The sequence below is a fragment of the Hibiscus syriacus genome, unplaced genomic scaffold, assembly GCF_006381635.1.
Source record: "Hibiscus syriacus cultivar Baekdansim isolate YM2019G1 unplaced genomic scaffold, ASM638163v2 tig00011079_pilon, whole genome shotgun sequence".
Taxonomy (NCBI): domain Eukaryota; kingdom Viridiplantae; phylum Streptophyta; class Magnoliopsida; order Malvales; family Malvaceae; genus Hibiscus; species Hibiscus syriacus.
The window spans coordinates 1,324,394-1,344,315 of record NW_024062242.1 but is presented as its reverse complement, the minus strand read 5'-3'; the positions used below and the strand labels follow the sequence as shown (position 1 = coordinate 1,344,315).

The 19,922-nt window shown below is 33.9% G+C and overlaps 5 protein-coding genes across 6 annotated transcripts; 3 read left to right on the top strand and 2 right to left on the bottom strand.

The window, feature by feature from the left end:
• The first annotated feature begins 1,827 nt into the window (after positions 1-1,827).
• Positions 1,828-2,495, top strand: LOC120204626 (dehydration-responsive element-binding protein 1D-like). The gene has a single exon (XM_039204695.1). It carries the CDS (start codon positions 1,872-1,874, stop codon positions 2,478-2,480), a length of 609 nt encoding a protein of 202 aa, XP_039060626.1. The 5' UTR covers positions 1,828-1,871; the 3' UTR covers positions 2,481-2,495.
• Positions 2,496-7,333: 4,838 nt separating this feature from the next.
• On the top strand, positions 7,334-8,458 carry LOC120204622 (transcription factor TCP19-like). The gene has a single exon (XM_039204690.1). The coding sequence runs from the start codon at positions 7,359-7,361 to the stop codon at positions 8,349-8,351; it is 993 nt and encodes a 330-aa protein (XP_039060621.1). The 5' UTR covers positions 7,334-7,358; the 3' UTR covers positions 8,352-8,458.
• Positions 8,459-9,331: 873 nt separating this feature from the next.
• On the bottom strand, positions 9,332-11,462 carry LOC120204624. Of its 2 annotated transcripts, none has more exons than XM_039204692.1 (5): positions 11,279-11,462; positions 10,415-10,662; positions 9,905-10,118; positions 9,584-9,741; positions 9,332-9,474 (listed from the first exon to the last, which is right to left on the bottom strand). In XM_039204692.1, exons 1-4 carry the CDS (start codon positions 11,405-11,407, stop codon positions 9,619-9,621), a joined length of 714 nt encoding a protein of 237 aa, XP_039060623.1. In that variant the 5' UTR covers positions 11,408-11,462; the 3' UTR covers positions 9,332-9,474; positions 9,584-9,618. The 2 variants fall into 2 exon arrangements, with proteins under 2 accessions (XP_039060623.1, XP_039060622.1); XM_039204691.1 differs by having other exon boundaries at positions 9,334-9,462.
• A 1,781-nt stretch (positions 11,463-13,243) lies between these two features.
• LOC120204659 lies at positions 13,244-15,189 on the bottom strand. Its single transcript, XM_039204717.1, has 4 exons — positions 14,920-15,189; positions 14,501-14,848; positions 13,992-14,459; positions 13,244-13,919 (listed from the first exon to the last, which is right to left on the bottom strand). Exons 1-4 carry the CDS (start codon positions 15,187-15,189, stop codon positions 13,257-13,259), a joined length of 1,749 nt encoding a protein of 582 aa, XP_039060648.1. The 3' UTR covers positions 13,244-13,256.
• Positions 15,190-18,263: 3,074 nt separating this feature from the next.
• LOC120204658 lies at positions 18,264-19,522 on the top strand. The gene is made up of 3 exons (XM_039204716.1): positions 18,264-18,332; positions 18,910-19,125; positions 19,178-19,522. The coding sequence occupies exons 1-3, from the start codon at positions 18,264-18,266 to the stop codon at positions 19,520-19,522; spliced, it is 630 nt and encodes a 209-aa protein (XP_039060647.1).
• Positions 19,523-19,922: the final 400 nt, after the last annotated feature.

The following is a 19,922-nucleotide window of genomic DNA, read 5'->3' as shown; positions in this document are numbered from 1 at the left end:
TCTGAATTATTATGCCTACAATTGTCTTGTTCAATATAAGATATTCTTTTATTTGATTAAGTTACAATATTTTCATCAATAACGTCGTTATCTGACACAAAAGAAAAAACAACAATTGCATCGCTTAAACTTAACATCATTTATTGCCCTTTCATCACAACGAGAGAGTCCTTATAAATTTTTATAACTCTACCTTCAATAAAGTATTTATACCTTTTTGCATCAAAATTATCTAGTGAAACCATATTTATAATATGGAACATGGCTTATATCACAAAGTGTTCAAACAATTTAATCAAACATATTAATTTTGATTGTGTTAATACTTGTAGCTTCGCAAAAAGGAATTATTTCTCCTAAAAAATCATTTGTAGACATAGTTTAATATCTATAATATTTTAAAAATAAAAAGTATTTTTAATATTAACTAAATTATTATAATATTTTAAAAATAAAAGTATTTTTTGTATTAAATAATATTATTATATTCTATATTCTATATTAAATATTTTCTAAAAAAATAACAAATATTGAACAATATTTTATACAATAATATCATCCAACATTAAAAATAATTTCTGAAAACTATTTTTTAAAATAATATAATTAGTTTACAAAAAAAACTAAATTTATATACGAAATATCCTTATAATTTTTTTTAAAATTGTTAAAATATAGAATACACATGAATTTAATTAGATATTAGAATATACTTTTTAAATAATTCAAGATAAATACAATGTAATATCTATTTAAAATTTCCCTTAACTATTGATTGATATATATATCCTAGAAATGTCATTGTTCTTATCATATAAATCGTTTGATGAATTAAATTATTAAAACATTTAAATTGAAATAAACTAACGTAAAAGGCATGTCCATTCATTCAAAGGTCTGGTTTTATAATAACAAAACACGTGGTGGTGTTGGACTGAATATGAGGTGGTCCAGCTACTGAAGATGCCCACGAAACTAACACGGCTAAGCAAAACGACAAATCCCAGCCAAGGACACGGAATTAGCTGCTCACAATGACAGTTGGGAATTTTGTAACTGTCAACCGTGTCTTCTCACCAATTTAACTCTAACTTTACACTTTTCCTTTACTTTGGAAAATAAATATCAAAATACTCTATATATGACCAATTAACTTGAGACCTCAATTTTAAAAATATAATTTATATATTTTCCATAGGTATTTTCGGATTTTCGTGATAATAATGACATGGTAAAGTTTGTTTTATCTAAGTGATTTACACAGAAAATGTATTTTATCTATTTGTCAACAATTCTGAAAGGGTTTTATTTTACTCAAAGTCACTCTCGACACCTTTAAACCTACGTGATCGAAAAGAATGTTAATTTGAGAAATAATCGAAAATAGGGTATTAAAATGAGAAATAATTTTTTTAACGATGATATTCAAGTAATAGTCTTGAGTGGAAAGGTTGGCTTGTCAACTCCAAATCTAACCGACAAATACTGATGTTGACTCATTTGACCCAAACACAAACTGATACTTTTGTAAAAATTATATATATATATATATATATAAGCTGACGTGTCGTCCTTATGTTGACCCACAACTTATCCAAAAAAGGGTTGAATCTTCGAAAACTTACAGTACAAAGCGTGGATACCCACCCCCCAACAGCCTGTATCCTCTTCAGTTTTCCGTGTTTCTTCGACATTCTAAGCTTCCTATATATTTCACTCGTCATTTTATAAACTCCAATCAGCAAATCATATCCTCAGCTGTTTCAGTTTGTTTTCTTTTAGTTAAGCTTCACTCAGATACTTGTTTAAGTCAAACTTCAAGTGTTCTAATTTACTGGTTTATTACAAAAAATGGAGTTTTTGAGTCTGAGATGATGGATTCTGGGTCGGTTTCCTCGCCGATGTCTGATAGCGGAAGTGGAACTGGACGTCCGGCGATTTTTTCAGACGAGGATGTGGTACTGGCTTCGAGTTGTCCGAAAAAGCGAGCCGGGAGGAAGAAATTCAAGGAGACACGGCACCCGGTGTTCAGAGGCGTGCGCCGACGGAACTCCGGGAAGTGGGTTTGTGAAGTGAGGGAGCCTAACAAGAAGTCGAGGATTTGGCTGGGGACATATCCCACTGCGGAAATGGCGGCGCGTGCACACGACGTGGCGGCTATTGCTCTGAGAGGGAGGTCAGCTTGTCTGAACTTCGCGGACTCAGCTTGGAGGCTTCGTTTGCCGGCTTCTACCGATCCAAAGGATATCCAGAAGGCGGCGGCAGAGGCGGTTGAGGCTGTTCAAGTGGTTGAGCAGACAGATGAAAAGACGTGGATGGGTTGTGAAAACGTGTTTTATTTGGATGAGGAGGCGGTTTTGGGGACGGAAAGGTTTATGGCGAACATGGCGGAGGGGATGATGATGTCGCCTCCTCGGTGTGGATATAATGTGGAGGAAGCAGAGTTTGATTATGTGCGTCTATGGAGTCACTCCATTTAAAACTAGTTGTGTTCCTCAAGTACAAATAGGAGCTTTAGTATATATACATATATCAAGAATGAAGTTCGACTCTTGATATATTTCTTACTGTTTCATCGCTCTATGTATACATGTATTGCAAACTTATAGTTCAAATATAAACCAACCATTGAACTATTGATGACACTATCCATGTTCATTGGAAAGGAGCTGCTGATATCACGGACAGATGTATGATTTTTTGTTATGGGATATAAACTTTTAAAATTTTAAAAATGAGCAATCTTATCAAATTATAGGTGGTGAAAATTGATTTTTAATAGAAAATATACAGAAAAATCTAAAATATATGATAATTTTAAATTTTCCTGGAGAGGGGCGATCGTCTCAATCCATCCCCTCTGTCCATCCATCCTAATAATGTGTTAAGACTACTATGATATTTCAGGAACTGTGAAGGATCTCGATGTTGGTGAAAGAATGAAACCCGAGCAAATGATTCAAGAGATGGTTGTAACTAAGCAAGCCTTAGGTTAATTAGTTTTGACCAACAAGTTATAGAAGCAGGGTAAGATGATCCAAATGATAAGAAAATGCTTAATGGAAATAAGTTAACCTTGTTAGGACTAGTGGGTATAAAGGGATGATAATATGTTGGTTCATTTTTACTATTTTTAGCCTTTTTTTTATTCTGTTAGTACAATATGGAGATGGTGAAGGATGGGGGTGAAAGAGCTGTTGTGGGGAAGCATAGGCACACATTGATGGTAATTGGAGATGGCATTAAGGTAGAGGTTGTTGGTGATGGTGTTTATTAATGAAGGAAGAGAGGATGGTGAAGATAGTGGAGGGGAGAAGAAATAGAAAATAAGTTAGAAGAGGGATTAAATTGATAAAATATTGAAGTATTTAGGGTTATTTTTTTTAGAAATAAGACTACATTTAAATTAAAATACATTGTAAAAGTTATGGGTATAAATTTGTTATTATTTGATTTTATTAATTTTCATGTCAGATATTGATAAACTTTTAACATAAAAGAATCAATTTGTTCAATAAAGATAACATATAATCGAGAGACTATTTATGTATTTTACCATATATATTAGCATACAAACTATTGTTACTACTACTACTAATAAAAAAAATATGAAATGCGATTTAGATATTAACATTATTATTATTATAATATTCTAAAATCTATATATTAGCACAATAACCTTGATTTTAGTGACTTAAAAGATAGCCAATCTTTTAGATATTATATCAAAATAATAATAATAATAATAATAATAATAGCTACTAATTAAGAGTTGATATAGTGAAATGAGATGTTACATCTCTTAAAAATTCATTTAAAATTTAAAATTTGACCCTAAGAATAAAATGGATTACATTGAGAGAATCATCTTATAATTAAACTTTATAATATCTAATTTATATTAAATTTGAATAGACTACGTATCAATAATTATAAAAAAATAATAACAATAATCCACATGATGTAAAACTATATACTAATATTTGCATATGATCGTAGTTTTAAAATTGTTTAAAAATCATTTGCATAGTTGTTTTGTTGGTAAGTCATCTTCCGTTCAAACCACAAGATTCAATTTATATATATATATATATATATATATTTTATTTAAATTTATTTCATTGATTCAAAACAATATAACGTATAATGATGTTACCAACTTCAACAGGTCAAAGATTTCGCTTATAGTCATCGTACCAATATAATACACTGTGTGCAAAACTATTCGACCCGTCGATTTGAACCTAAAAAATGACTAATTTTTTAAAAGAAAATTATCCGGCCGGATCGGGTATCCGACCCGACATTTCTCGAGTCGGGCTCGGGTTACAAAATTGAAAATTTATAGGTATCCGGTTACCCGAGTACCCGGTTAGTTTATATATATATATATACATTATGAATTATTAGATTTTTATTTCGAACTTTTAAATTTTATGTTCGAACGAGTATGTAATTCGAAGTTTCAAACATTTAAATTTGTCTATATATTTTTTTAAAATTAATAATTTGAAAATAAAAAAAAATTGGGTATCGGGTACCCGATTACCAGGTACCCGCAACATCCGGGTCAGGAGACGGGCCGAGAAATCACCGACCCGGATGTTACGGGTACCCGTATTTGCACACCCCTTCAATACCAAACAACGCATAAGTTCAAAACATTATATCCAATTGTTCTTATATAAAATTTTTAAAATAAAATATTTAGCAAACGAGTGTTGGTATAAGTTGTTGTAATTCAGTAATTTGAATTTGTAAGCCCAAATTCAAATCTTATTACCGTCACTCTTGGTGGACAATATGCAAATTCTTATGTAAATCTCAATTGAGTCTTAGGTATGCCCTGGTCGTAGACTGAGTGAGCCACCCCTAATCTAAACTTTTTTTAATAAAAAAATAAAATATTTAAATTAAAACATCATATATATATATATATAATTATATATATCATTTATATATGAAAAATTATTATATACATTACGAGTAGAGATAAGAAGTTCATAAGTGAAATAGAATGGATGACATATGCTATTAAGAGATTAGACTTTAATTTTTAGGTTAATAGATTAAGATTTATGGCTTAAAATTGATGTTTAATAATATAATATCTAAGACGCATGATATATTTAAATAATAGTTATAAAATTAAAATACCCTCTAACAATATATTAAATATTATTTTTTGTATATTATAAAATAATACCTTACACTAAATATGAACATATTTTTGAGTTCATATTCTATATGCTTGACAAGTGGCATGCCTTATTGTTGATCAAAATTTTAATAGTTTTGAGTAATTTGTATTATAGTCCAAGTAACTTTGAGCAACAGTAGCATAATAAAATTGCAAATAATAGCTTGCTGATTACCAATAATTAGTTTAACTTTATGTAATATTTAAAAATAACATAAAAGCATTTTATAATAAATTGTAAAAAAAATAATAATAAATTATTCATAATGTTAGTATCAAACAACTTTTTACATATTAATTAAAGTAACAATTTACTTTAATTTAAATTAAAAATAAGTTCATTTTATTTAATTATGTATGTACTACTTTTTATTAAAAATGTATGTATTAAAAAGAGAATTACATCAATTTATTAACATTATTTACTCTCCGTTAGAATTTACAGAATGTAAAAAATCATAAAATAATTGAAACATGTTAAATAAACCCTAAATAATTTTCATTTTTGATATATTTTTTAAAAGGATTTGATCATTGAGATTTTTTTCTAAACATTATGTGCCGCTTAAAAAGAAGGTTTAAGAATCTACTGACATGTCATCTTTAATATTATTAAAATAATATTAAATATAACTTAATTTTTTTAGAAAGTATACTTTTAGAGGAAATAACCTCAGTGACCAAAAATCCTAGATAATATACGATTTTGACCAATTTTTTTTTGGATTTGCGAAAATGACTAACAAAATCGCAATGCAATCTCTAATTCGCATTGCGATCTCCACTATCGCAAATTCGCGTTGCATTTCGCGTTGAGATAGAACGCGATTTTCCATTTCGCGTTGCGATAATTGAAAATCGCGTTGCGATTTTCCATTTCGCGTTGCGATAGTTGAAAATCGCGTTGCGATAGTTGAAAATCGCGTTGCGATTTTCCATTTCGCGTTGCTATAGTCGAAAAGCGCAACGCGATTGTCCATTTCGCGTTGCGATAGTTGAAAATCGCGTTGCGATTTTCCATTTCGCGTTGCGATAGTTGAAAATCGCGTTGCGATTTTCCATTTCGCGTTGCGATAGTCTACAGTTGTTGTTGCGATAGTCTACAGTTGTCGTTGCGATTTTCCAAATTCGTTGTGGTAGTTTAAAAAAAAGATTTTGTTTCTTAAGAATTTTCTCTAAAAAGATATTATCCGCGCGGACGTGTCGAAGACACGTATTACCACGACCACGACCCGAGACGGACGGCGGCGGCGGCGGCGCGCGAGAGTCCCCCTTGTTCTCTATCACTCAACAAGGAAGTGGGAAAGCCAAGCCTTAAATATCATTCCCAATAGTATTTCCAATACTATGTGGGATTGAACATTACCAACACTTGTTTCCAATACAATGTGATTATTCAGGAAACAATTAACAATCATGCACCTTAAAACAATTGAATTAGCAACCAATTGCATTAGTATTATACGATTAAATATGTCATAATTAAAAGTCAATCTACAATCAATCGCGATTATTGCAATTTTAAGCAAACATTCAAAAATAATATCACTATTAAGGCTCAATCCCACATAGTATTGGGAACAAGTGTTGGTAATGCTCAAATCCCACATAGTATTGAAAACACTATTTGGAATAGTATTTAAGGCTTGGCTTTCTCACTTCCTTGTTGAGTGATAGAGAACAATGGGGACTCTCACGCACCGCCGCCGCCGCCGTCTCGTCTCGTCTCGTCTCGTCTCGTGGTCGTGGTCGTGGTCGTGGTCGTGGTCGTGGTCGTGGTCGTGGTCGTGGTCGTGGTCATTTTCGCAAATCCAAAAAAAATTGGTCAAAATCGTATATTATATGAGATTTTTTGTCATTGAGGTTATTTTCTCATACTTTTAAAGTCAAAATTTAGATAAAAAATTTCCTAAAACATATCGTGATTTATTAATTTTATTTGTAAATAAAAAAAATAAGATAGAGAACAGGTGTCATCATCTCCGGTCGTAAGAGAGAGGATAAATACGAGTCGTTTTGGGTCCCTCCGATTGTCAAGAAGGTGGGGCTGCTTTAGGGTTTGTTCTCTTTTCCCCTTTCACACAATTATATTCCCATGTCCCACTCTTTTTTCTAACCCTTCTACTAATCTTTTTCATAGGATAAAAATCCCTTTTCCATGGAGTATAATCGGAGTCAAACCATCGATGAAATCGACGAGAGCATCAACAACAATACCGCTGTCATAGTCAATGAACAACGCCATCAAACAACGCCCACTTTCTCTGCTTCTGACGCCACCGTAATGGACCCCAACCAACCCATGAAAGAGGAAGAATCCGTGGATACCGAGCTCAACCCGACCCTGGTTCAAGTCGCCCGAACCCCCAAACGCAAGTCAAAGGACCGTCACACCAAAGTCGAAGGCCGTGGCCGGAGGATACGCATGCCCGCCACTTGTGCCGCCAGAATTTTTCAGCTCACTAGAGAACTGGGTCACAAGTCCGACGGCGAAACCATTGGGTGGCTATTAGAACATGCCGAACCGGCTATTATTGAAGCTACGGGCACCGGCACGGCCCCTGCCATCGCTGTTTCAGTTAATGGGACTCTCAAGATACCCACTTCATCGACGAAACAACAAGATGGCGAGTTGCAGAAAAAACGTAGGAAAAGACCGGCTAACAGTGAGTTCATCGATGTTAACGAGTATCAAAATTCAGTCCCTTCAGGATTAGCACCAATTGCTTCAATGACTTGCAACAATAGTTTCAATTTGAACTCACAAGGGTTGGTTCCTATATGGTCTATCCCCGCCGCTACTGGTTCAAACCAGGCACAGTTGTGGGCGATTCCAGCCACCGCAACACCGTTTTTCAACGTCTCTGGTCGACCGATATCGAGCTTTGTGTCTGCTATGCAACAAGAGGTGCAGGATTCTGGCGTGGGGACGATGGGTTTGAGTGTTGTGCCTACTTGTACTAGTACAGGTGCTACAAGTGTTGTTGGTACTAGCAATGGTGATAACAATAGTTCGAATCATGGTTCTACTACACAGATGCTTAGAGAATTTTCTTTGGAGATTCTTGATAAGAGAGAACTTCAGTTATTGGGTCGTCCTGCAAATCAACAAACGCCTTGTTCGGAGCATTGTAGTCAAAGAACATGTTAATGAGTTTGCCTTGTAGTCAAATAACATGATAAGTTTCTTGATTTTGATGATACACAGCTAGACTTGTTTAGGATTTTGAGGGTTTTGTTCTCTAAGTACAAAAAAACAACAGGTTGCCAGTACTTGGTGTTTTTATTTTTATTTTTTTACTTATATATCATCTTCAACCTTTTCTTTCAAGGTTTTCATTGTTCTTGGAAAAGTTTTTGGGAGAAAAAACGTGCTATGTCACGTGAGGATGACACGTGCACCTAGGGTTGCGTGCTCCACCGAACCAAAATCTCTTGCCTCTATCTTTATGGGTTTGGATTCAGGGTTCGATTCCTACTCCAAACCTAACTTTACAGGGCTCCCGCAATGTGTTTTGGGGCATGACAAGTTTGTTGGTTTTTTTAAAATTAATCAATGGCATCTGATCTATTGATAAACTAATCCAGATCGGGTACTGTAAAATCAAGGGCGTTTCCAACTAAATTTACTCCATTCGTAAACGTCAGGATTTGAAAAGTTGATCTTATTTAAGAGACATAATATATCATCTCACTAGATCAACTGGTTATTGGTCATGTGCTGGTTTTAATTGGTCATCTTCTCACCTGTTTTAGGAATGTCTGTATAATGTAAACAGATGATATTCTAGCATTTAAGTTTTGATTATTGTAATGCATAAAATTAATGATTTAGCATAATAAGAAAAATAAATAAAATAATTTCGGATTGTATAAAAAACGAGTGATAAAAACAGATATGGGTTTTACAACAGCAATTGTTTTCTGATCTTACTTTTACAAGTATATTGCAAATGAAATTTTCAGACTTGGTTTCTGCAATTTTTTTTAATGTCTTATAGAGAATCAATACAATCTTCATAATGCAAAGTCCAAACAAATCAAATAGAAACAGGACTCACTAATCGGAAAGTTCCTACTTTCTCTAAGAAGACGGCTACTTCAGTTTTTATCCAACGTCAACAAAGCTCTTAAACCGAAGTTGAGGTTCAAATTCTTGGCAGATAAAAATATGGCATACCTATAATACCTGGTTACAGACTTACAGTATGTTGCTAATGCGTGTCCGCTTTCCTCGTTGAGTTGTGAGTTTGCAGAAATGCCTGGCATTCAACCTGACCAGGATGCACTACAATTAGACAAAAATTGCAGAAATTCTCTTACGAGCCCCTGGAGAAGGCTTCTCATTGAATATGCATCAAATTTTTATAGAGGAACACTTACCAAACCTTCTCTATTCAAAAAACTATAGCTTCTCCTCAAGCAAAAACCACATCAGATCGGAAAACATACTTGATACCCTTGGAGACGTTTCGAGCTTCATGCAGCATACATTTGTCACCATGGATGTGTAGGAGAGCCTTTCCCTCAGCAGGAGCTACCTGCAGAGTTACTATAATATTTATAAAGAGTATTCAAAGTAAACCGTATATCTAATCAAATAGGAATTTGGAAAAGTTAACAAAGTGAAAGGGGAAAACTGTTGTTTGGGGAGGGGACCAACTAAAACAAAATGAAAATGACATAAATTGAAAAGAGATTTGCCTCTGCTACAACACTATTCCTTGATCCATAGAAAACAGTCTCCCCTCCAACTAGAGGCTCCAAAGCAGGATCCTTTGGGCTGCTTGAATCAATTTTGCTTTTGGTTTTGGGCGAGCCACTTAAATATATTAACAAAGTATAAACGGTGCGCTTTCCCTCTCCGAGATCAACACTTTCGTCGATATGCCGTCCAAAGCGCTGACCAACCTTGTATCTGGAAGAATATTATAGATTGCACGGTAAGTACTAAAAACCCAGCATTCATGTAGACTAGAGAATCATATTAAACAGAATGATTGAGAAACTGTCAGCATACAGTAACATTTTTGTAATCCAACCCGGATATTACTTAATTCATAGTTACATATGTGGTTTCCTTGTCAACTAGGCAATAGGCATAGCAAAATTATTCTTTACTATTTAAGAAAGCATCTCAAAGCTAAGAAAATCTAGTATCAACCAACAACAAATTATGTAATTTATTCACATAAAAGGAAATATGAAATGTACCTGTAAAACCTAATATTTGGGTTTAAGCCAACCGCAACTCTCCCCCTAATTTTAATATCAGAGAAAAATTTGCTCAGTCCAGACTGCCATATCATATCCGCAAGAGCTGCATCATTAACAGATATTCTATCATTGTCTCGATAAGCTTCGCCTTTTGCTGGACCAAGACTTCCTTGGTGTTCAAAACCAGCCAACTCTGCGGCTTTAATAAATGCCTTTGATTCTGCAGGCGAGAAGAAATTCTTCACCTGCATATGTTGAAAACAATAGAACATTATTAACATTCAGGGATCTTGAAATCATATTCCACCACGAAAGCAATTTCCCACCATTACTTATATGAGCCAGAATTAGATTGCAAAACCTTATTGCCTGATATTTACACACACACATATACAAAGCATAGTGTGATTTCTACATACTATACTGAAAAGTTCAACTCGTCAGCCTTGTAATTGGATATGTCTAACCGCACAAAGGAATTCCAAAATAAAGATATAAATTTCACCTACAATCAATCTCAATTTCATAATTTTTGTTCTTAGAATAATATAATAATAAGCTTTTCGTTATTCATTAGACCAATGAATAAGCAGCTAAAACATCAAAACCGGGTTTTTAGTCCTCTATTCATTTTTCAAACTGACTTCAAGAACCCCGATGTGAGTAAAAAAAAAGCTTGAAATTTTGAACCTTCTAACAGGTGATTTGACAACGACTTGAATCACAATGGTAATCATTAAATTTCTTCTAATTGACATTACCCAATAGTTCCTTTGATAAAAGGCATCTAAACTATACATCAAAGCATAATCCCATGATTTTATTTAAGGAAAAAAAGGGTAAAATTGAAGAGAAACGTACGGTGAAGAGATCGTGGTCTTTAAGGCGTGTAATGTGGAGATTCAATTTGGGTTGAAGAACAGGCCATTTTGGCTTCGCTGGTGCTTTCTTGTTATCGGCTGCTCTCCTCTTTGTTGCTGCTTCTGCCATTCAAATCGAAACTGCGAACGGAATCAGGAGGAAGACGATGATTTTTTTTTTTTTTACATAGAATCAAACATTTTATAGGTTTGAAGCCCATTACAAATTTATGAGCCTATATCTACTATCTAGTCGGCCAATAATTGGGCCAATATAACAAATTCGAAACGATCTCCTTTTCTTCTTTTTAATATTTTAAAAATAATCCTTCAAAAAATAATATTTTAAAAATAAATACTCAAATTACGAATTTAAGTATTTAAAGTTATTATACGATTAATCAAAAAAATTTATTATATGAACTAAGTTAGTGATTAAGAATCTTTAAAACCAATATTATCTTGTAATTAGCCTATATTAATAAAAAAATTATTTTATCCGAGTAAATGTTAAATGTTATCTTTTTTATGTTTTGTATTAGAAAAACAATATTTATTTTTTTTGTAAATTACATATTGGTTAGATATTAAATTTTTTTATTTATCAAGAAAAAGGAAATAATATTTATATATATATTTGATGTCATTAATATATTACTCGTATTTGTATTAACCTATATGTTTACGTATATTATGTGTATTTCTTCTTTAAGATAATATTTATTTAATTTTTTCTTTTGTTATTTTCCTTTCTTTATTTTAATCTTTAATAATGTTAATTTCAAAATTCTAAATCTAATCCTAATCATATTTAAACGGAAGAGAAATAGGGATTTTAAAGAAAAAAATAGAAAGTTTTTAATGGATCTAAAAACCCATAATTTACGAAAATATAAAAAAATAAATCGACTAAATATACCTACTCTCGATCGTATATTACTTAATTATAAAAAAAAACGTGTTTATATACCTATCAATCACACCTTTCTTAAAATTTAGTAATGAGACTCGCTTTAAAAAGTAATTAGAGATATTATCATTTTAGTATTTAATTTTAGAAAATGTTTTGTTTGAGTGAAAAATCTCATGGTGACGACTTAAGGTTTGGATGCTAGGGTTCTTTAGGCATTGGTTGTGTGAAATTTTTGGTGTCAATTTTAATTCTTTTAATAATATATGGTGATTATAAAATAATATATGTTTAGAATTTTTCTTAGTTAAGGCTAATATTATACATTTTACTGACGTAACTGTTCGAATTAAAGACTTTTAAGAATAACAATATTTGTCAATAACCTATAGAGTAATTAGTTAAAAGCTCTTAGTTGACATAACACGTATTCCCTAGATTGTGGGATCAATACTCATTATGAGCAAAATTATCTTTTCCCCTTTCCTAAATTGAAATTGTTTGAACAATAATAATAATAATAATCCTTTTTATTATTGAAACCCTTCCATGAATTTTGTATTTATTTTTTAAAATATATAAAATTAAAAAAAAATCATTACATATAATTATATTATTGAGAGAATCTCCACTAAACTCACGTTAAATATAAAATATATCTAAAATAATTTTTTAGATGAGTGAGATTAATACTAGGAAATAAAAGTATATTCACCTGAAAAAAATAATAAATCAATCTCAACCATTTATTTTCACTTATCAAATGGTCTTAAATCTGTGTAAAACTAAAAAAAAAATTACATTATGTAAATGAATCATAACCCAAATATATATATATATATACCAAATGAAAATTTATATATACACTGTAAATTTAAGAATTATCCCATACTAAAATCTAAAACACTGCATTTCAATTTTGTTGGTAATTTATTGATCAATAAAAAAAATTTTACACTCTTAAAATTTTAGCTGGAAGTCAAGATATAGGATCTCATCACGTTAATCTCTCTCTTTCCCTCTCTATGTCAAAGCAAACGGTGTGGTTTCATTCTTAAAACGAATCCTTTCAAGCCTGGGAAAGTTCAACAGCCATTTCATACACCAGATTCTCTAGTATGTCCTTCTCGATCTCCGCCACAATCCCCTCCCCTTGTTCCTCGTACGCCATTACACCCTGCACCTTAACGTCCGGCAAATCTCTCCCAATCAACGCATCGATGTCTTCAAGAACACGACAATCAGACCGAGGAAAGCTTCCGATTCTCGAGCACAACGTGTCTATTAGTCGAGACCCATCCGTGTAGCTAAAACCATGCCCCACCGAATTCACCACCCAAGGCTTCATATTGAAACATGGCTTCAAAATTTCACTCAAAAGTTCATCCACTAGATGAAACAGCAACTTCCTATTGCACCGGCGGCTCAATTCGGTAGACTTGGTTTCATTTTTCTTATCGTTTTCGAGATAGTGAAAAATGGAAGGGTCGAGAGGATGGGAAGGAGAGAACCAGGACGAAATGGAGACTCGGGTATCTTTGTCTAACCCAGTACGTCTTAATATTCTTCTAATGTACTCGTGTTCTGCTTTACCACCGGCGGTGGAGACGGTGGCGGTGGTGGTAATAGTAGCATTGTTACATCTTGAAACGTGTGCTTGCCCTGGTTCTTGTTTGATGTACGTTTGGATCGAACTAGATGAGCTATGTTTCGGTCTTCGAGCATGTAAGACCTGAAAGGCACATACACAATGAGATGATAACCAAAAAAGTAAGATTAAGAGGAAAAATTTCCATGTTGATACCTGTATTTGAGGGATATTTGTGGCTGGAGGAGAAGGGTCTTTTTTAACTAGAAGGGTGGGGACCTTGCTGTTCAGGAGATCATTGGACAATGGGATTTTCCTGCATTTCTTGTCGGGAATGTTAACTCTGTTTGCTGAACGAGGACGAACGAAAGGTTCTTCTTTCTTGTTTCGGATAATTTCCAATGCTTGTTGAGGCTTCTTCAATCGGGAAACGAACTTCTTGTTGGACCCTTTCTTGCTTTTGCTTGCGGCTCTTGGCTTCTGCTGCTCATCTTGTTCTTCTTCAACAGGCTTCAACTTGTGACTGGTTTGCTTTTGGATTCTAGGAGATGATGAAAATGATGATTTCCGATGTTGAGGATTATAATAATTAGTTGATTTGCTTTTGGATGCAAGTAAACTGGGATGTGTAGAGTGCTTGACAATGGTGGAATCATCAGCAACTTTGGTTAAAGCTGAAATTTTCTGTATTTGAAATGGCCAACAATCTCTTCTCTGTTCCGAACCGCGTTGGTTATATTCGTTCCAACTTTCCTGGAAACACTTTCTTTAATCTGCTTCACATATTCATGTTTGAGCTCTTTCCTTTTCATTAATGATGAGAGACGAGACATTATCAACTCTTGGGTAGCGCTCATGTTTTCTTTGTTAATTTGAAGCGAATGGCGATGATGAACGTCCGACCACCTTACGGACGATGTTCTCGGAGTCACCGGCAACGACCGTGTGCCACCCCTTGTTTCTGGAAGAAGATCCAGTCCCATTAGCCTGGCAACCAATGTAGGTGTCTTGGTCCCTGGGGTGTCAATGTCATTGTTTGATTCTCCAACTTTGGTTTTGATTTGAATTCCCATCTAGATTTTCAAAAACCAAAATGTGAACATTTGAAACTGAATAAGGCCAAGAACATACTAATTAGACTTACAGGAATGTTTAAGATTTCATCTTCCTCCTCCGACTCCAAGCTGTTCCTTGGCGCCTCTGTACCTGCAATGGTGGTGATGACTTGAGAGGAAAAAGAGTGGGGCTTCAGCTTGTAAGAAGTACTGCTACTACCACTACTGGTTTGGTGATTTAAAAGACAATGGAAACGAAACAAGTGAAGAACAGCAGTGATGCAACCAGGGAGAGTAGCAGAAGCAGTAGCAGAATCTCTCTTGGAATGTTTACTTCTCCAATACCAATCCCTTCCCATCTTGGAGGAAGACAACGAGTGGTGTTGGAGGAAGAAAAGCATAAATACAAGGCTGCAGGAAGAAGGTGAAACATAAATAAGAAATTGCATGAAATGAGGGTTTCCCAAATGGAATTGTTGGGAAGGTGTTCCAGTGGTAACTACTAGAGTAGCATGCGTTGGACCATCTGGAATGGGATTTGCAGACACCAATAAACAATGTTTTTTTTTCTCCAGTGGAGAAACAATGTGATTCTTTGGCGTTGGGGTTTTAAATACGAGGTGGTTTTATTGGGCATCATCAATGTCAGCATCTCACGTTCTCATCCTTTGATTTTCACTTTCATGGAAATGTGCTGAGGCCGATGCAGCCGCACACTATCAATGTCATCGTCCTTTTTCACCCTTTCTTACACGAAAACATCACGTAAACTGGAATTCCATTATTTAACTTTTCTCTTCTTCTGTCTTTGATTTTCTTATTACATACACATGTCGAAACGAATCACGTAAACCATTACAAGAAACTAACTGAAACAGGCAATCATCTTCCTCAGCTACTATTGTAACACTATTCTTTTCAATCAGACTGATAATTTCTACTATTCACGTGCCATTCTCTTTAGCAGTGACACATATGTTAATAATATAATATAAGTGATAATAAATCAAATCTCAAAATGAGCACAAACAATAATATAAATAAGAATAACTGGATAAACAAATTGACAGTGATCATTGTAGTAAAAGTTTCAATAACAATGAGTAGTGGTGTATAAAAATACCCGACCCGAGTACCCGAAATAAGGGGTGAAAAGAAAGTCATTGTTATTGAAACTTTTACTACAATGATCACTGCCAATTTGTTTATACCGGTACCCAGATCTCCGAATAATTGATTTCTGGCCCGTGTCCCGACCTGAATATTGCGGGTATCCGGATACCGAGATTTCCACACCCCTAACAATGAGAGATACATCACCTTAATCACTTGTTATAATGATAAATTTTAAATTTTATCACTTAACTTTCTGTTCACCCTTATTTTGGTCACTAAATTTTTTTATTTACTCTTATTTCGATCACTTGGGTATTAAATCATAAATGAAATATCGTGATAGCAATACATGCCGATCCTGATTATTTTCTATTGATATGAAAACCATATATCATCCATGTCATTTCCTATCTTTTTTTATCTTATTCCTTCAAATACGAGATTTTTACAATTTCATTTCTGTGTCACGTTGATATTGAAATTATCATTATCTGACGTATTCTTTGACCATTTAATATATCAACGAGCTCATCTCATTGTCTCCTATCCTTCTATTAGTCTACATTTTATATAAATCAATTTAAAACTCAATCCAAAACCTAAAACCAAAAAAACTTTAAATCACCCTAATCTATAATATTCACCCAACTCTAATCTTACTATCATCATACTTCTCCCCGATAAAATTCTTTTAACCGATTTAACCTCGTTCTTCCTTCGAATTTCTTTTTCTAATTTGTCAGACACAATTACAAGGAGATTCATTTCGAAATTCGAAAACAATCATATACAGATCAGTTTATTCCAGTGTAGCTGTCAACAATATGGGTGAATCCGAGAGGACCATTCCAGTTTTTGTCCTGAAGGATGGATTTTTTCACAAGGAAAAAGGCTAAAGAAAAATCAGAGAGTGGGATTGTGATCCATGGTTTTATCATCGGGGACCCCCAAAACCCCAATATCCATGGCATGTGATGGAAGGGATGATGGTCAACTAGTGGTGCAGGAATCCCGACAAAGGATGGCCATTAAGACAAGATTTTAACTGTGTTGGGAGCATCCCTAAAACTGATAATAAATAAAACCCCACTGTGGGACTCAGATTGTGCTATCTTCGTCGATTTCCATGCACGTCTCTCAACCCCTTTCCCCCGCTCAGGGACCACCGGCGCTGTTTGTTTTCGTAATTTAAGATGCCATCGACAATTGCCTGCCTTCTTTTCAGGTTTTGGCAACCATCAATTTCAAGTCTGTCCTATTGGTAGGGCGAGGGAGACAGTTATTTTTTTGAATATTGGCTCAGGTGGAGTTAGTGATAGTGGTAGTGGTGATGTTCCTGGTCCAAATCCATAGATTATAACCACAAAGGCTAACGACACCAGATTCTATTTTAAAAGGGCTAATGTCAAATTTACTTTTTTACGTTTTGTAAAATATATTTTTTAGTTTATATTCATTTTTTTAAAAATTTCGAGTCGAACATTTTATTTTAGGATAAAATATTTATTGTTTGATGTAAATTGTTAGTTGACTAACAATAATTTACTTTTTATTGATGTAGCAATCATATATGTCTAAATTGATGATGTGTTATGTTCTATGTTATCACTTTAGAGTTTAGACACTTAATAATATCGTGTTATCACTGTGGACATTTGATAGTACCACATTATCACTTTAGATACACGATATATATCACATTATCATTTTGGATATACGTTCATTTCATGTCATCATTTTAGACACATATTATTTTATATCATCACTTTAGACATACGTTATGTGTTATGTCATCCTTTTAAAACATGACAATATCATATCATTGCTTTCTACACGTGATAATACCACGTCACAACTTAAGCATGCGATAATGTCACATAATCACTTTAGATATATGATAATGTCACATCATTATTTTATATTCATAAGACTTGTTACGTAAGCGGTTACCGTCGATCGTTAGTAAATTACTAATTTCTATTTAATTAGAGACATTTTATCTCAGAATGAAATGTTAGGAACTAAGATACTCCACAAAATCCATATATATATATATATATATATATATATATATAATTATTTAATTAAAGGTTAAGGTATTTTATTTGATATTATGTGATTTCAAAAATATATTTCTAATATATCTTTTTAAATTCTCAATCGAAATTTGAGCGGGCAGAGGAAGAAAAATACTGTAGCAGCATTACATTTAAAGCTACAGTTCCACTTCTCGTGAAGTGTGAGTAATTGATCTTTTTCATGGGCGCATGAAAGAAGCTGCCATAAGGGTGTAATTAATGGCGATAAATAACAAAAAATGGAAGCTCCTGCAGAAGCTTGTTTCATCCATTACTTCCCCAAGTTATCCTCTACTCTTTCTTCTCATGTCTTTTCAATTTGATTGACAAAGGGAAACCCTATCCCCCCCCCCCCCGCGCATGGTATTAAAACCATCAAATCTTCGTACACTCAAACAGTGCTTACTCTGTCTAATGCTACTCTTTTAAACAACAAATTTAAACCCACATTTTTTATTACATAAATGCGTTCAACAACCTTATTAATGTGGCCTCAGATGTCTGATCTCATCTTACAATGCCGACTACGTGAAGATTGAATTACAAATCAGAACCGCCTGCACCGAAGCTATTACTATTATTAATTAACTTGATAATTTATTCTTCTTCTGAAGTATTGTGAAAGTACTGTACAAAAATGCAGTATGCACCGACGCGACTGGCGTGGCCGACTGGGGCGGAGGAGACACTCCTACATATTATTTAATGTCAATATTACGATGCCATGTAAAGTCAAAACAATTTTCCAGAACTTGGCAGTCAAGAAAATTTACTGGCACCTAATGCACGCGACCAACGGGATTGGACTTATTATTTGGTTCGATCCTTTGGTTGTTATGAAAGAATCGTAATAAGAGAATTTTTTATCCGGATTATATTGAACAGGAGTCTGTTTTGGAACAAGGCAAACGTCTTTGCTTCGAAGCTAATTGTATACTTGTTTCCTTTATGTCGAGGAGCCAATCTTCTCATCGGCAGGATAATAGGACCGTTTTTTGGTCTCCGCCTCTTTCAAATTTGTGCAAGATTAATACAGATGGTTCTCGTAAAACAGGAAACGGAGTTGCGACTTGTGGGGTTGTCCTCCGATCCTCGAATGGAGTTTGACTTTTTGGCTTCTCTAAGGTAATCGGTATATGCTCTATCGTTGAAGCGGAACTATGGGGTATTTTATGAAGGTCTCTCACATGCATGGAATCATGGAGAACGACAAGTTATGGTAGAAGCCGATAGCTTGAAAGTTATTCGGATGCTACAGGGGAAAACCAAGAGAGGTTCATTCTTATCTCTTCTTGACCGAGTTGTTGAATTATTAAATCGGAAATGGATTGTTACTTTGAGTCATATAAATTGGGAGGCGAATAAGGAAGTCGACAAGTTGGCGAGGATCGCTGCTGGACGAGGAGATACTCAGTTGATATTTTATAGTCCACCGCCGGAGGTTTTTAGTTTAATACAAGAGGAGTCCACTGCGTGTAACTTAGATGTAGAGATCTAAGTGCTAGTTCTTGTTTTCTTTTATTCACCAAAAAAAAAAAAGAAATATCAGTTTCATAAAAGATTTGCAGCAGTATTTAAAGGCAAGATAAGTTATCAATAACTTGAAAGCAATCATACGACTACATGATCGACTACAGCACTCATAAATTTCAACGAGGATCCCTTATTGAAATTGTACAATTTCAGAAATACCAAATTTGATTATCAATGAAGAATATATAAAAAAACATAAACTATATAACAATTTGAAAATTTTAAACACTTAACATCTCTCGATCCATCCGTGCAGCTATTGCTTTGAAACTCAGCAAGGAAGCTGAAAACTACAAGAGCTTAATAAAACAAAAATGTATAGCAGTAAGGATGCCTATCATTTGTGTAATGCAGAATATTTGCTC

Excerpts from the sequence above, each read along its gene's own strand:
- LOC120204626 (XM_039204695.1), top strand. The coding sequence starts at position 1,872 with ATGATGGATTCTGGGTCGGTTTCCTCGCCGATGTCTGATAGCGGAAGT.
- LOC120204622 (XM_039204690.1), top strand. The coding sequence starts at position 7,359 with ATGGAGTATAATCGGAGTCAAACCATCGATGAAATCGACGAGAGCATC.
- LOC120204624 (XM_039204692.1), bottom strand. The coding sequence starts at position 11,407 with ATGGCAGAAGCAGCAACAAAGAGGAGAGCAGCCGATAACAAGAAAGCA. Across the intron at positions 10,663-11,278 it reads AAGACCACGATCTCTTCACC|GTGAAGAATTTCTTCTCGCC; the intron begins GTACGTTTCTCT and ends CAACATATGCAG. Across the intron at positions 10,119-10,414 it reads CCAAATATTAGGTTTTACAG|ATACAAGGTTGGTCAGCGCT; the intron begins GTACATTTCATA and ends ATATTCTTCCAG.
- LOC120204659 (XM_039204717.1), bottom strand. The coding sequence starts at position 15,189 with ATGGGAAGGGATTGGTATTGGAGAAGTAAACATTCCAAGAGAGATTCT. Across the intron at positions 14,849-14,919 it reads ATGAAATCTTAAACATTCCT|ATGGGAATTCAAATCAAAAC; the intron begins GTAAGTCTAATT and ends TTGAAAATCTAG. Across the intron at positions 13,920-13,991 it reads CAAATATCCCTCAAATACAG|GTCTTACATGCTCGAAGACC; the intron begins GTATCAACATGG and ends TGTGCCTTTCAG.
- LOC120204658 (XM_039204716.1), top strand. The coding sequence starts at position 18,264 with ATGGAAGCTCCTGCAGAAGCTTGTTTCATCCATTACTTCCCCAAGTTA. Across the intron at positions 18,333-18,909 it reads CCTCTACTCTTTCTTCTCAT|GAGTCTGTTTTGGAACAAGG; the intron begins GTCTTTTCAATT and ends TATATTGAACAG. Across the intron at positions 19,126-19,177 it reads TCCTCCGATCCTCGAATGGA|CGGAACTATGGGGTATTTTA; the intron begins GTTTGACTTTTT and ends CTATCGTTGAAG.